The sequence below is a fragment of the Haemaphysalis longicornis genome, unplaced genomic scaffold, assembly GCF_048455015.1.
Source record: "Haemaphysalis longicornis isolate Haplotype H1 unplaced genomic scaffold, Haemaphysalis longicornis Haplotype H1 scaffold_8, whole genome shotgun sequence".
NCBI classification, from domain to species: Eukaryota; Metazoa; Arthropoda; class Arachnida; order Ixodida; family Ixodidae; genus Haemaphysalis; species Haemaphysalis longicornis.
This window is the reverse complement of record NW_027526445.1, coordinates 117124835-117139353: the sequence shown is the minus strand read 5'-3', so window position 1 is coordinate 117139353 and position 14519 is coordinate 117124835. Positions and strand designations below refer to the sequence as shown.

The following is a 14519-nucleotide window of genomic DNA, read 5'->3' as shown; positions in this document are numbered from 1 at the left end:
ATTTTGGGTCACTCGCTCGCCGCCGCAGCAAGTCATTGCATCAAAACCGCGCTAAACTTATCGCCACAACGCTGTTCACTCGCGAAGTTTGAAACATCTTATCTGTTTCGCGTTGCTGGGTCTTGTAAGAAACGAAAAGAACGACGCGTTGAGCACTTTGACCCAATAGCGGCGGCACGGGGCCATTCAAAGGGTGTCTCCACCCTGTTCGGCGGCGCTGGTATCGAGGCACCATAGGTCAGACCTGGTCAGCAGGCCCTCCAGCGGCTTGGGAGGAAAGGTGAGGATAGGGGAGGTAGATAGGATGGGTTTCAGGTGCACACCATGTGGGAGGCGAACTTAGAAGAAGGGAAGAGGTGCCCCTTTTTGGGAGTGTAAGGTAAAGAGAGAGTGGCGGATGAGTGCGTAGCAGTAGCTTTTTGTTTGTAAGCGACGCCAGATGAATGAGTCGGAGGTGAGGTGGAGGCAGGGTGAGGTACAGGCTGTTGTAGTCGCTTAGGATATCATGGTAGTGTGGTGGTGCCGCGGGAGGTGGGAGAGACTGTGCGTTCGTGCTGACCTCGAGGGAATGCCTTGCGTGGGATGGCGCGGGCAGGCCCCGTTGCCCTCGGGGAACGAGCACGCATAAGTATCCGTAAGGCGGGAAGGGAGGTGCGCCCACGCTGAGGGTTGCGGCAGGCTTGCTGCGAGTTTTAAGAATGGTACTGCATTCGGAGCCGGTGGCAGCAGAGTGGTTTACGGCAGTTTCTTCCGATGTGGAGGTATAGGTGTGTAGTGTGGTGAGATGAATGTACGGTGCGAGTTGACAACCGCTGGTGATTGAGCCTGGAGTGAGGGGATGCGCAGGCATACTTCCTCGGGACAGATATCCAGTTTTTTTTGTCTTCAAACAACCCCATTCCCACCCCGCCACCTCTCTCTCTCTCTCTCTCTCTCTCTAAATGTGCCTTCAGCCTTCCCTTCTAAGGAAGGCGTTTCGTTTCCTCCTCCTGGTTATAAGAAGTAAGAACGACACCCTAGCTACGACAATAACAGAAGCAGTAGTAGTTGCAGGAGAGAGAAGAAATAAAACATAAATTGATATACTATCTCAAAAATTGAAGATTGAGGAACCCACGAATGTGAGAGCGTCAAGAAAGGAGGAGGAAATCAAACTGGTGGAGTTGTCCTTATTGGGCAGCAAAAGAACGATTACTAACATTCCTTCCTAAAACTTTAGGTTACAGGGAACGACTTTTTAAAAAAGAAGAAAGCCAGAATGTATACAATTAGAGACAAAACTGACAACCATTATCTGTGAGATAACAAAAATAATGGAGAGGTTCTCTGCTAAATTGAACGTTATCATCGTTAGGCATGAAAACAACGCTGGAACGGCTTCCTTGGTTCGCGAGGTTACAAGGTAAGGGAGCCTAAGGGCGTAAATGAGGAAATTAAGATACAGGAGAAAACGGATAATCGTCGATTGCTGATGGTATACGTGCGAAAGATGAGCTGAATTTTTTTTTTATTTTTAGGCTTTTCCACTGTGAAGAAGGCCGTCGAGCGAAGCTGTGATGAGATTGTTCTAAAATGAAGAAATTATATATGGTATGCGCCAGCGAATAACTTTAGGCGCTAAGCATATGGTTTCCACTGTATTTATTTACCATCAGTTCGTGTCCTTCGTTTTTCTACCTCACCCGTTCACAACCGTCGCGTCATCGTTTACGCGGGGTGCTTCATAACCATCATCGTAGTTCAGAGGCTCTTGACTATAGCGAGAATGTGTGTGCGGCGGCAGAAAGCCGCTAGGACCGATCGTGCCGGTCGATAAGCCTGGCCCGTAGCAGCAACTATCGCATCTACAATTGCGCCAGATGCTACTTACAGACCCTGCTCGAACGCGCAGGTGACGGTGTAAATCCGAAGTTTGTCGAGCGAGAGCTCGTTTTTCGCGCAAATAGAGCACAGTGAAGGCACAAATTATGAGATGGCACCCGCCCGTACTCTTTCTGACCCCCCCGGAACAAACGTACGAATAGAGCTTTTAATTCTTGTTTGTCGATGCGACTGTGTACGCGCACGGACGCGAAAAAATTTGCGAGCGTAGCTATATACAGTTCCGCTTTAGGAATGGAAAAGCACTAGTTAACTGTAAATATGTCGGTTGGAAATCTAGCTTCCATGGTACACAAAGCGGTCCGTCCGACTGCTGAAATTATGAAAAACAGCTGAAGGAATGTTGGAAATGTCGCCAAATTTGTCAGGGAAGCTCGTATAAAAGATGAAACTAATTGATTTGAAAGAAAATTTGTTGGATGTTCCCCGGGGGTGGGATTCGAACCAGGGTCATCTGGAATGCGTATCCTAAAGGGGAATCTGCAGCCGGCGTCTTGGCGAGCCGTGTTTCAGCGAGCGTGCCGTCATGTACCGGTTAGGAACGTTCCACGCGCCCTTGGCATGGCTCGCCAACGGGGTTAATAGCTGCCAGTGGCAGCGAAAATCTTATTATTGTTAATAAACGACTGTGTGAAGTTTCTTACTACTTCTCCGCAAGCATTTTTCAAATAGCTCCATGCAACCAGAAGAAGGAGAAAAATTGTTTCCCCTTTTGTCGCCTTTGTCGTCAGTGGCCACTAGAAGGCATGCTGCTGGCCAGGCCAAGTGGGAGACCAAGAACGCTTCCAGCTGCTGTGGTCATATACTTTCATACTAATATATATACTAGAGAGAAATCTGGCGCTGCAATCGCGGGCCGTCGTGGGCGCCGCCATTGCAGCCAGCGACATTCCTCGCCTACTTGGCTTGGCTAGCCATAAGGCTTCTTTATTGTCTCGAAGCCAAAATCAACAAAAAAAAGGGAAACATTTTTTTTTCTTGTTCATTGTGCATGAAGCTTCTCAATAATCCCTGATAAATACTTTTTTTAGCTTCAAATTTGCAATAACAAAACGAATTTGAATAACCTTTTACAGTAATATTGTTGCTTTTTTGCAGTCAGCGGCAACTTTTCAGCCTGTTCTTGAACCATGCCAAGGACAAGTGGAACGTGCCTGCCCAGTGCCCAGTACATGACGGAACGCTCCCTGAAGCGCGGCTGCCCTAGACAGTGGCGCCAAATTTCCCTCTAGTGTATATTAGTATGAAACTCTATGGTAGTGGTGGCAACAGGCACGCGATCGTAGCGCCAGGTTTCGTTCCAGCACACGTTAGTACGAAACTCTTATGTAGGCGGTAAATTCGTTTGTCAAGTCGGCCGTCTTATGTCGGCTGCTTCCGGCGGTTGTGAGTCGGCGCGTCCTGCACGCCGCCGCCTGCCGTCTTGGTTTCCGCTTTGTCCACGGTCCCCAGCGGGCATTCAGTACGTGCACAGTGGGCGCACATGAACACTGAACCCCTGCTAGCTTTCCTGTTTGCAAGTGATCTTAATCATGCGGCGAGAGTCTGTTTTCTTCCGGGATCTTAGGATGAGCTTCTTCCGCCGACGCCCGCGCCTTCTGAGTGATTTCGAAAAAAAAAAAATGTAATAAATACAACAATTTCAAAAGAAATTCCTCACTTTTGAAGCTGCTGTGTCATCATGCGGCAAAGCGACGTGCAATAAGTTTATCCACTCCCAGCTTGTGTTAAGAGCTCAATTGAGAAACTCTCGGCTTTAGATGCGAAACACTGGATTGATCTCGCAAAAACACGTACATCCGGTGCAGCGTCCTCGTTAATTACTCATTTTGTGCATTGAGGGTTGAAGAAAGTAGCGGGGATTATAATTTAGTATTCTGTAAAATAACTTTCGTTATTTATGTACCGCAGCGCGCCGATATCCGAAGATTATTATCATTAAAGTCGCCTTCTATTACCTGCTTAAGTATGACATCCGAATGTGCTTACAACTGTATTTGCGTCGCTTTTCCCTCGTCCTTATCAAGAAGAGAGGTCATCAAATACGACAGCAACCAGATCTCGTGTCACAATCACTCCAGAGAGAAAAAAATGAATACCAATGTACAGAAGTTGAGGGGAAACAAGCACTTTAATGACGTTATTCAAGCTCGCTTTTTTTAGAGGGTTCCTGCTAGTTCCTGCCCTCTTTACCTCTGTTAATTTTTTCCTCTTTTACTCTCACTTCCAGTCTCGTTGCTTTGACATCCCTCAGGATTCCGCTGGCAGTGTACGTGACTTCGTGTTCACCCGTCCGAGTCAGCTCGTCGAAATGCGGGGCCATATCGGCGACGGAATAGACGCGCTGGTGGCCGCCGTTGTATGCTCCTTTAAAGTCGGCGACGAAGTGGCCCCGAACCTTCACCTTCACCGTCCAGGGTAATTGCTGCATTACGTTACAAAGTGAATGTAGTTTCAAATCAGTGGCCTCCAGATGAACACGCGGTGTAAGTTATGCCTAGAAAACGACGTTTTGAAAAAGTACAGTTTGGACGAAGTGAGGGTTAACAAGCACAAGGCTGGACGGAAGCAAGTGAGCGGCGCATGCATTGATCAGCCGCATAAGACGAAAGGTTACATGACACTGCTATATAAGCACTAATACACAGCAAGCACGCAAGCGTAGCTTGAGCGACAGCGATGCACGTTTGTGCAAAGGGCTTATTCCAACAAAATTACGCTGCCACGAGTTGTACTTCGTTGTATCAGGGCACGCGATTCCGGCCTATCTTGTGCTCTTTCGCTCCCCGCGTACACGTAAAGTTGTGAATTATGCCTTCACTTAAACGACGGCAATATAAACAATCGACAAAGATAATGATAGAGTAGGACAATCCGGAACATCGAACTGAGTTGCTGGTTTAACGTAGGTATACCCGCATCGTGCACGGGTTGTACATATGAGCTTACCAAGCGCGGGCGTACGCCGCCAGGGTACTTCCCGCTGAAATGGTTATTTGTAATTGTTAACTTAATACGGGAAGCAATTCTTTGAGCTGTCGGTATGCTTAAAGCTGCAGCTTTCCATCTCTTGTTTCCTCTCAAATTCAAGTCTCCCCCGTTGTGTGGAGTCTTAACGCAGAAGACGTGAAGACAGTATGAAAGTTTGTTTTATTCAAAGGAGCTGGTGGTTTATACTACCCTCAGCACTTCTCCGGCAGCGAACGATGCTTCTTTCACTGTGAAATAAAATAATTTACGCCAATATTTCAATCCCACCGCAGCATTGCATGTTTCGTGACTTTGTATGGGCAGGTACCTCAAACGAAAGTTAGTATGTCGACTAAGGCTGATGCAATCTACAAAAAAGCCCCTTTTGTTACCGTCAGCCTGCCTAGATGGCGCAGCGCTACTGCTCAAGGACCACTGTTCGCACTCTGCTTCTGACCGGGCTTGTATAACTGGAGTGTCTCATCCGGGCAGCTCGTTTCCTCTCCCTTAACGTTACTCTTACCATTCTTCGTTCCACGGCCCTTTGAGCCGACCTAAGTTTGCCTTCAAGTCTTTTAGTAAGGCGCTAAGTTTTCCCTCAATATGTCATAATTGATCACCGGCAGGATGCATTATGATAAACGCGCACACATCCCCGTTTATACCTCTCTCTCTCTCTCTCTCTCTCTCTCTCTCTCTCTCTCTCTCTCTCTTGATGGAAGTAAAGTGTATGTGTACTGCTAAAACCGTCGGGTCGAGCCGCCTGGACCCCGGAAGGAAATAGTGGGCCAGATCACTACCACTACCGCCACCGACGCCTTCATAACGGCCCAAGCCGCGGTTACGTGGTTCCGACACAAGCGCTTGCCGCGTCGACGTCATGGAAAGGCAGGATTCGCTCAGAAGCACGGATGGAGAAAAGCTTTAGAGAGGCCCTGACGTCACCTCGGTAACGCCAGTTTATGTGGCTTCTGTTTTTTGCTTGTATTTGGCCCACACTTGCCTCCTCCGCTGTCTTTGCTCGCTCCACTGTCGTCTACTCCGATCTACGCCTGACGACCATTGGGCTCCGCCGTAACGTAGAGCCTCGGTGGGCCCTCTTTTTCCGCTGCTGCTACGACGCGGCTGCCAGCGACGTTCAGCAGAGCGTGAAGAAGCCACGTTACTACCTCCACACTCCTCCCAATGCCCAGGTGGCTGCCCTCTGCTACGCTTTCTCTCCTCTATGCTGGGTAGCCACAGTAAAGTCACTGCGCGAACAGTGCTTCGACGTGCACCCTTGTACCTATAGCTCGCCGCAATGCGCAGCTGTGAAGTGCAGCCATGTTGCCGCGGCTGTGAAATTTGCTCGCCTCACTGGCGTGGCATAGTGAAGATTTCGATATGTCACACACCCAGCCGCCTCTGAGAAGGGGACCTTTTGTCTCATGCGGGCTGCCCGCTAAAAGTCAACGTCTGCTAGTCAAGGTCTACTACACTGGAAATGTGGGGTGTATTGATGCGCGTCGCAGCTTACCGTTTCTACAGTGGTGGCCAACCACGTGACGGTGACCCTTCTTTTCGGCGGCACCGTGATGTTCACGGCGAGTGAAACATCTTCTTTGGTGACGTCCACTTCTGTTTTCACCTTGTGCAGGATGACTTCTAGTCCCCAGCCGGCGCTGATCTGCGCAGTTTTGACGAGACGACACAGTAAACTCTAGTATTCCATTTGCGCGAGTGTGAAGTTCTTGAATGCCTCTCTACATACACACGAACAGGGCACCTATGTGTAATCTCCATCTGCAATGTGATGTGCCGGGGCGATTGACCGACATACTGCTAGTTTGCTATTGTGTGTTCTTGGGTTCATTTTTCAACTGGAGCGAATATTTGTTTGTTTCGTTGTTAGTGCAGGATGCTATAAAAGTAGACATATCAGTGGCGGTAGGATTAATCAACTGAACACTGCCTAGTCGGAAGCAGCTAAATGCACCTTAGCAGACTGCGCGTGGGAACAGATCGGTTTGGCTATTATTAGCAGGTACAGTAGAAGCCCGTTAATTCGAACTTACGGTTAATTCGAACTTATGCCTTGGTCCCGGCACAGCATTGTATATTTCAATGGGGGAAAAAACTACGGATAATTCGAACGCGTCAGTATCCAGAACGGTTAATTTGAACTCTTATCCCATGGTTTCCATCGCTCCTCGTAGAATAAGTTGGCCCAGAGTGATTACAATGTGTTGCAAATCAAAACTAAACCAAATTTACTAGAGACGCATGCGAAGCAGCGTCGGGGCTGGATGTTGCAGCAAGCACATGCGTTATTTCTCAGCAGATGAGAATTCTCACGCTGCGCTGGAGCTCTCGGGCAAGTTGCAAGCGATGCTCATGAAGTAGTGACAGAACAAACGCAAGCAAATGCATATTACCGATTACCTTTATTTTATTGCATCAATCCTGACATATAAATAAACGTGTTTTCGAGCATAAACAACGTTATCTTTTTAGACATTACGCTGCTCACATGAATGCATGTATGTGCCTGTTTATGGCGTATAACTGACGGATCAATTAGGTTCGTTCGCTGTTCGACCTCGACAAACATTATTTAGGAGATCACATTACACAGGCGTGTAGTAGCGCTTATTTGCGATAACGAGTTCAGAGGTGGCGTCTTTGTGTTCTTTCCACGCAGTGTGGTGCGATCTCCATTCATTCTGGCGCCCGCCCGCCGATTCGAAATCCGCTTAATTCGAACAATTTTATGGTCCCCTTCGAGTTCGAATTAGCGAGCTTTTACTGTATCAGGTTTCTGTGAGCTGTAGATGAAGCCCACAACACGTTTCTGAGAACCATTCGTACCTGCGAAGTTAGATCGCTTAGTGATTAAGCAGTGACGTTTATTTAAGCTGACAGCATTTTGTGCACCCGTCGTTTTCTGCTGTGTCCTGTGCTTACCGCTGGTTTTTATTCCATTCAAACATGCACCAACTAGCCCAGTCCAACGCCTTGGTACCCAGAATATAGTACCTTCGGGCCGGAAGCACAGACACGAGCTTACCTTGACAAAGCCAGGTATGCCGCCCTCGATGGTGCACGTCGAGTTGCTCTCGAACCCTTTGAAGGTCTCGAGGGAGCTGCTCTTAGCCACCTGCTTGTACTCGCTCACCTCCAGCGTCGTGTTGTGTTTCGTCTTACCCTCCAGTGTTGTCTCGTACAGTCTCTGGACTTTCGTACTTCCAGGCTTGGTTATCAGTTTGCCGAACTCCATATTACCGATGTCGACTACGAGCTGGTACCTGCGGGTTAGGTTGTTCGAAACATTTGAACTTGGTTGCTTGTTACTTGGCTGTGTGTGACACACCATACTCGTGAATATTTGCGCCTCTTAAAGGGGACATGCAGACAAACCTCAAGTTAGGTTCATTCGAAAGATTGCCTCGTTAGAATGATACTCAACCCACTTTTAACGTACACTTCGTTCAAATAAGCTACATAATTAGGAAAAAAGGGAATGGCCATGCGACCCACTTCCCGCAACAGAACCTATGATGTCATACCAGCCAGCTCTGCGATTGACGGAGGGCGGCAAAAACAAACGCAAATTACGCAGAGCTTACACGCTTGCCGAACGAGCTATTTGCGCTTAAATTTAGGCCACATTCTTTTTAAAGCCGCAAGTATGGTGGGACAAGCAGTGGGAGTTATGAAATTGCACGTAAACATAGAAGTACCGATGCGTACTGCTGTTGGTATTGAGCGCACTATGCTTGGTTTAGCTGCACATCACTGCGGTGCTTTGGGGTTGTCTCAGACGACACTGGCCGATTGACGCGCAGGCAACGGTGTCTTACGTGACCATATTTGTCGAGCGAGCGCAATGTTTCACGAAACGATTATTTTCTCCCTGAACAAGAACAAGCCAGGTTTAAACACGGTCAAAAACAAACCAAAGGCAGAAAATGGCTTGCCGCGGTGGGGTGGCGCCATCTAGGTTCACTAAAGGTTAACAAAGCTTCGCAATCGGCTGTCAGTTCCTGTGATGTCATTGCAGACCATGAAAACACATGATTTAGCGTAAAAATGAAAAATTTAAATCAAATTGATTAATTTCACAGTGAATAAAACATCGTTTGCATCCGGACAAGCGCTGGTGGCACTGTAAAACACGAAATCTTTCGAATAAAACAGCCATATTTTGTCTGCATGTCCCCTTTAAGCTATGTGTTCGCGCTCTTTTCTAGCATCAATCCATAAATCGACCACGTTCCAAATGAAAAATGCCAATGTTTCACGCGGGGTAATTATTCATGCGCCGTGCGTGTGTCATTATTTATGTTACGCGTAATATGTACGCCTCCGTGTTCAACTTTTTTGAACAATTTTCAGGCATTTCTGAGAGACCCAAGTGCCGCAGCGCTTTTTCTCGGTTTTTCAGATTGCGCCACCGAAGTGAACTGCAAATAAATCTGCGAAAATGGTAATGCGAAATCCAGGCTTCGGAGACGGTCTCACTTCACCTTGTTACCAGGCACTTCCGCGCGAGGAACGCTGGGTAAATTCACCGCGCCATCTACAGTGTCCTCCGTGATTAAAACCCTCTGATTTCGAAGTTCTGACAAGATGTTTAACAAGTTTTCGAATTTTTGAACACGATCAACTAAGATGTACCCATGACAATATTGCAAGACACCAGTTTCCTGTATGGCTAACGTTTACACGGTACAGGCAAAATGAATGATCCTCCTACGGCTTCTTTTCTGTGTGCTGATGGCTGGGACAGCGACACGGAGGGAAAAAAGAATATTTCGTACTCCCTGTTAGTCCGTCGCTTTCGGTTCTCAGTCTTGTTGAACCAGAGGTCGACCCAGTTGAGTACGTAGCCAGCTTCTGCCGCCATTTCCCTGGCAAATAATTCCGCTTCTTTGTCCAGTCTGAACATTTCATGCCTGCCTGCAATAGGGCACAGCTTTCTTGTGAGCTCAGCCATTAGCAATTATCAATAAGCAAATGAACTAATCTACGCTTTATTATTTTCTAATACCGAAACGTGCCTCTGTGTCCAGAAAGACCGTACTGACACGCCCTGTACGAAACGAGTAACCTGAAAAACCGGAGCCGTGCCTTCGGCGTTCATCATGTCTGAGTTCCTCGCTTTATGTTTTTCGTTTAGGTGCGCCGTCGGGGCTTTCATTTTTCTTCCAGTGCACATGTGTGTCCGCGGCGTACCTTTTCTGCAGATTTTTTCCTGTGGTGGCTAGGGATTGCTTTGTCTTTGTAAACTGGTAATTCGTTACAAACTTGGTAGTGATGGTATTGGACAAATGCGGTGCTGTTTCCCACTTGACGTTCGTTTGACATTCCCATTTAATCGACATTCCTCCCTACATAGATACGCCGCGCCGGAGTGTTACTTTCGTAAATGCTGCCCGAACCGCCGTAAACCACCTGAGGCTTCCCCCCAGAGCCGAAAACGCTGATTGGCTGCAGCATTTGATGGAACCCGCCAATAGCGGCGCCGTAGTCTTCAGCGCCAGCTGCGTCATCGAGGCTACGTCAGAGGCAAAAATGCTATGTCAAAGCTCCGTTGAATGGTGGCAAGACTTCACATCTAAACAAGGACAGAAAAGAACGCTCATCTAGAGATAGCGCGCTTGAAATCACGACTTATTCAGGGCCCCTTTAAAGCGGCGTGAACACAAAATACAAGTTTGGTTCATTGAAAAAGACTGCTTTCTCCGGATAACGACGATGCGAATGTTATCGCAAACTTCAGAAAAACATCTATATGTTAAGGAAAACAGCTGAAGCAGTGGCGATTCGCCAGCCACTGTCTTTCCGGATCCACGTGACATCACAAGATTTTTTAGCGCGAAAGTGTTTTATTCCTGGATACGCCAAGATTTCAGTGATATCATATCCGTCACGGAAGTTACGCCAGTACAACGAAGCAAGATGCCTGTAAAAGCGAAGCGACTTGAGGCGAAGCGACCTTTAATACTAAAGAGACGTTATACTTATGGCTGTTCGTTTTCGGGTTTTACATTTTAACACGAAAGTGTTTTTTGCCGGGATACCCCAGGATTTCAGTGACGTCACATCCGTCACGGAAATGATGCCAGTACACCTTTGCCGAAGCGACCCGCCAGCAGGACGTCACTCGCCAAGCACACCCACAAGACCGCCGCCGAGCCGCAAATCATGCTCAGCTGCAGATTTCGCTGCACATTTCACTTTCGTGCTTTACCGATTCCTATGACAGAAGAATCAGCCACAGTTTTTTTTTTCGCGCTATTGGCGGCCGCCGACAAAATATACCACAAAGAAACATAACACTACGGTTGTAGTGGGTCCTCTAGTCCTGCTTGATCGTATCACCTGAATGCTAAAGTGCAGCTGACACATTGATAACTGTATTTTCATTGTTTCCCAATTTCGTCACTACTAGCTGATTCCGGGCTGCGCAAAAACTTGAAAGTTCTTATTTATGTCTTACGTTTCTCGGTGTAAAAAAATTACGCCCACCTCCCCTCGCGGGAACCCTGGTGTGATGCGACGCTGAGGGGGGGTTCAAGCGCAAGCGGAGAGCAACCGTCGACCGAAAGGCCGCCGGAGAGCGGCACACCGGTTATATGCGCAGCGCGCCCGAAGGAGAGGAGACCGCGGAGAGACAGAGAGGACTGCACATGCGCAGCACCGCGCGCAGCGCCGCCCACAGGCGGAGGGAGAGCGCGCTGGGCCGCACACCCGCAGATGTTGAGAGAGAGTGTTCGCTCTCACCTGGGCACGCGCCGGCGCCAGTGCGTCTGCCGCGGCTATGACGCAACACAATCCAACACAATCCACTTTAATCCAATCCAAGCCAAGCCAAGCCAATCCAGTGCCCCTCGCGAGAGAGTGTTCGCTATCGGAGAGGAGTGGGGGTGAGCGGAGGAGAGTGCGGACGCCGCCGACGACGACGACGACGGACGCACGCAGGAAGGACAGGGCCGCCGACAAGAGATGCTCTCAGCGTCGCATCTAACAAAATGTCTTTCGTGGCTTGAATAGAGCTGAGTAAGTTACTGAGGGCTAGTCCTGTCAAGCTGAACGAAGCTCTATTTTGTCTTCATTGCCTCTTTAGGTATTAGCGAACACTTCGACTTGCCCTTCTGCCTTCCGACTCGTTCCAGGCCGCCGAGCATACTTACCTTGTGTTGCGTCCACCTGGAACAAAAACCAGAGGTTCTATGTAGTACATGCTTTCTTTGTGCGTTTTCTTGTGCGTGTGCGTGCACTACACAGGGTGCTTCAGGCAAGAACTACCTTTAATGGAGGCCGCCACAGCTCCAAACATTACCTGCGTACATGCTTGCGCGTGCGCACATGTGCGCCCACACGCAGTGCAGACGTAAAAATAAAATTCATGGGATGTCAGTAATTAGATTCCTCCGTAAAAAATTATGTCAGCCTTTTGCGTGAAAGGGATTCCGTATCAGCGCGGAGAGCAACACTTACTAACAGCGGAGCAGTTGTACAAGCCGCGTAAGTTCGGTGTTGCAGGAAAAAAATACCTGGGAAATAATGCGGAGCACTTGAGAGCGCGTGCCTCGCGGGGAACGCCGGGAACGCCGAGCGTTCCCGGCACGCGCAGTGGCTTTAGGAAAAAAAAAAAAAAAGCTCCAGCGCTGTCGTGAAGCGCTCCCGCCGATGTAATGCTTGGCATGCGGAACTCGACGACATGATGCATCTGACAATGACTACTACTAGCACAGTGCAAAGCAACAACGGAGCATGTCAAAAAACAATTTCAAACTTGTTCAAATGCTTGGTGATGTGTCCTTCAGTGCTTACGTAGAAAGAAATCCTGCACCTTCGCTAGGCTTCAAGCCTTGCGCGACATAGCGAGCTTCGCCAGTTGAGCTGGTAGAAGTCTACAATGTTTAGGATTAGGATGACTTAGCATCCTCCACTCGCTGCCGTGAAGAAGACGACAACCCCTTCGATGCATATGACAACGATTACTAGCACCGCAACTATGCAAACAAACAATGATACTGAACCTTAACTATGTGTCCGGCAATGCTCACCAACAACAGCTTTACCATTAAAGTCTTGTGCGAGAGTGCAACCTTCCTTGATATTTTTTTTAGTTCTCATTTGCCCTTAAAAGTAATAATAATAATAATAATAATAATAATAATAATAATAATAATAAATACATAAAAAACAATTTACAATAACTGATGGAGGAGACCGTGGGCAAATGCTGCATGAAAGACATGCAGCTTGACAAACAGCCTCGCGGCCCTTATACATAGCACCAGGGAAGCTATACACTGAAAATACTAACTCCAGCGTGAACACTAGGATACCAGGAGAAAGTAAAAGAATTATTAACGATGTGTCCTGTACAACTGACCAGCTCAAATCAGTAGCAGATTACTCACAATATACTTCGGGAGAGTCGGTACCGTGTGTGACATTTTTTTCCCGTGGCCCATGTTACACGCACTAGCCCCACCTTCCACTATCCTTGTGAAGAAAAAAATGCGAATGAGGACTTACCGGTGCTGTTGACATGGCTCCCAGGAAGAGCAGAACCACTAGCCTGGCCACTTGTCGAGTCGACACTATACCATCGTCGTCACTAACCGATGTTGTCACGCCAACCGCCACTTCGGCGGTCATATCCAGCACATCGTGAGCAGGCATCCCGTGTCCGACACTTGTTAGCGGTGCTGTTCGGAATCGTGTCCCTCGAGCAGCTTTCATTATAATCCTAGCTTTTTACAATACTTAAACATAAAAATGTAACGCCTATAAGGGAAACCTAGCACTTTAGCCACCAGTCAAATCGCTCATAGATGCTCTGATACTTCTACATGTACATATCAAGCAGTGCCTTTCTTATTTTCACGGGCACGCGTCGAGAGGTTGCGCACACACCTCGGCCGGGATGGCTGCGTACCGCCTTTTCGCGCTTTTTGTTTCCATTGCGATAACTTCTGTTGCCCCAGCGCTTCGCCGAAGAGGAAAACGAGGTTATTTGGCCCTCGCGGATTTCATTCTTTTTTTCTTCTTCTTTCCTTGCTTTCACGTGCGTGAAAAAAGAAAAGAAAGGGTAGCTGAATAATGAATGTTCCGCCGCCAGAGGAAACAAACTTCAGGTGTTTTCATAAGCACCTTTGGCCTCCTGAGCATTTTTGAGCCGTATTGTGATTCATCCTTTTGTAGTCGTGTTAGTGACTTTAAATACTCTGAGTTGGTGTCGCTTTTTTCATATAAGGAATAAACAGAACATCACTGATTGTCTTCTATGGCAGGCTGCTACGGGGACACTTCCAGAGTAGCCTGGTGTAAAGATGATATTTGTAGACAGATGATAAATATACGCACTTAACCTGTGCTGCTATCGGACCCCATGTTAACGCCGATTACTCAGATATTCATATCGTTATGTGGCTAGGGGACTGAAAAGTTGTATTATGCGCAGCGCCACTTCAGTTAGTGTACAGATAGATAGTTTGCTTGCTAATTGGAGTTGTATAAAATAAAGGTACTGATATAAATCATGTCTCCTGTTAGGTTGAAAAATTATACATTGAGAAGGCAAAGGAACTTCAATCCTGTAAGACAAAGACATAAGACAAAAAGACCGATCTTGCGACATAGAATCCGAGCGGTTCGAGGACACACGAGTG

The 14519-nt window shown here is 47.8% G+C and overlaps 2 protein-coding genes across 2 annotated transcripts in view; one reads left to right on the top strand and one right to left on the bottom strand.

The window, feature by feature from the left end:
* Positions 1-14519, top strand: part of LOC144149266 (inositol-trisphosphate 3-kinase A-like) — a 488782-nt gene that overhangs the window by 204437 nt on the left and 269826 nt on the right. The gene's annotated exons all lie outside the window — the stretch shown is intronic.
* On the bottom strand, positions 4004-13864 carry LOC144150251 (uncharacterized). Its single transcript, XM_077682107.1, has 6 exons — positions 13384-13864; positions 12027-12042; positions 9651-9789; positions 7898-8135; positions 6368-6517; positions 4004-4306 (listed from the first exon to the last, which is right to left on the bottom strand). Exons 1-6 carry the CDS (start codon positions 13588-13590, stop codon positions 4055-4057), a joined length of 1002 nt encoding a protein of 333 aa, XP_077538233.1. The 5' UTR covers positions 13591-13864; the 3' UTR covers positions 4004-4054.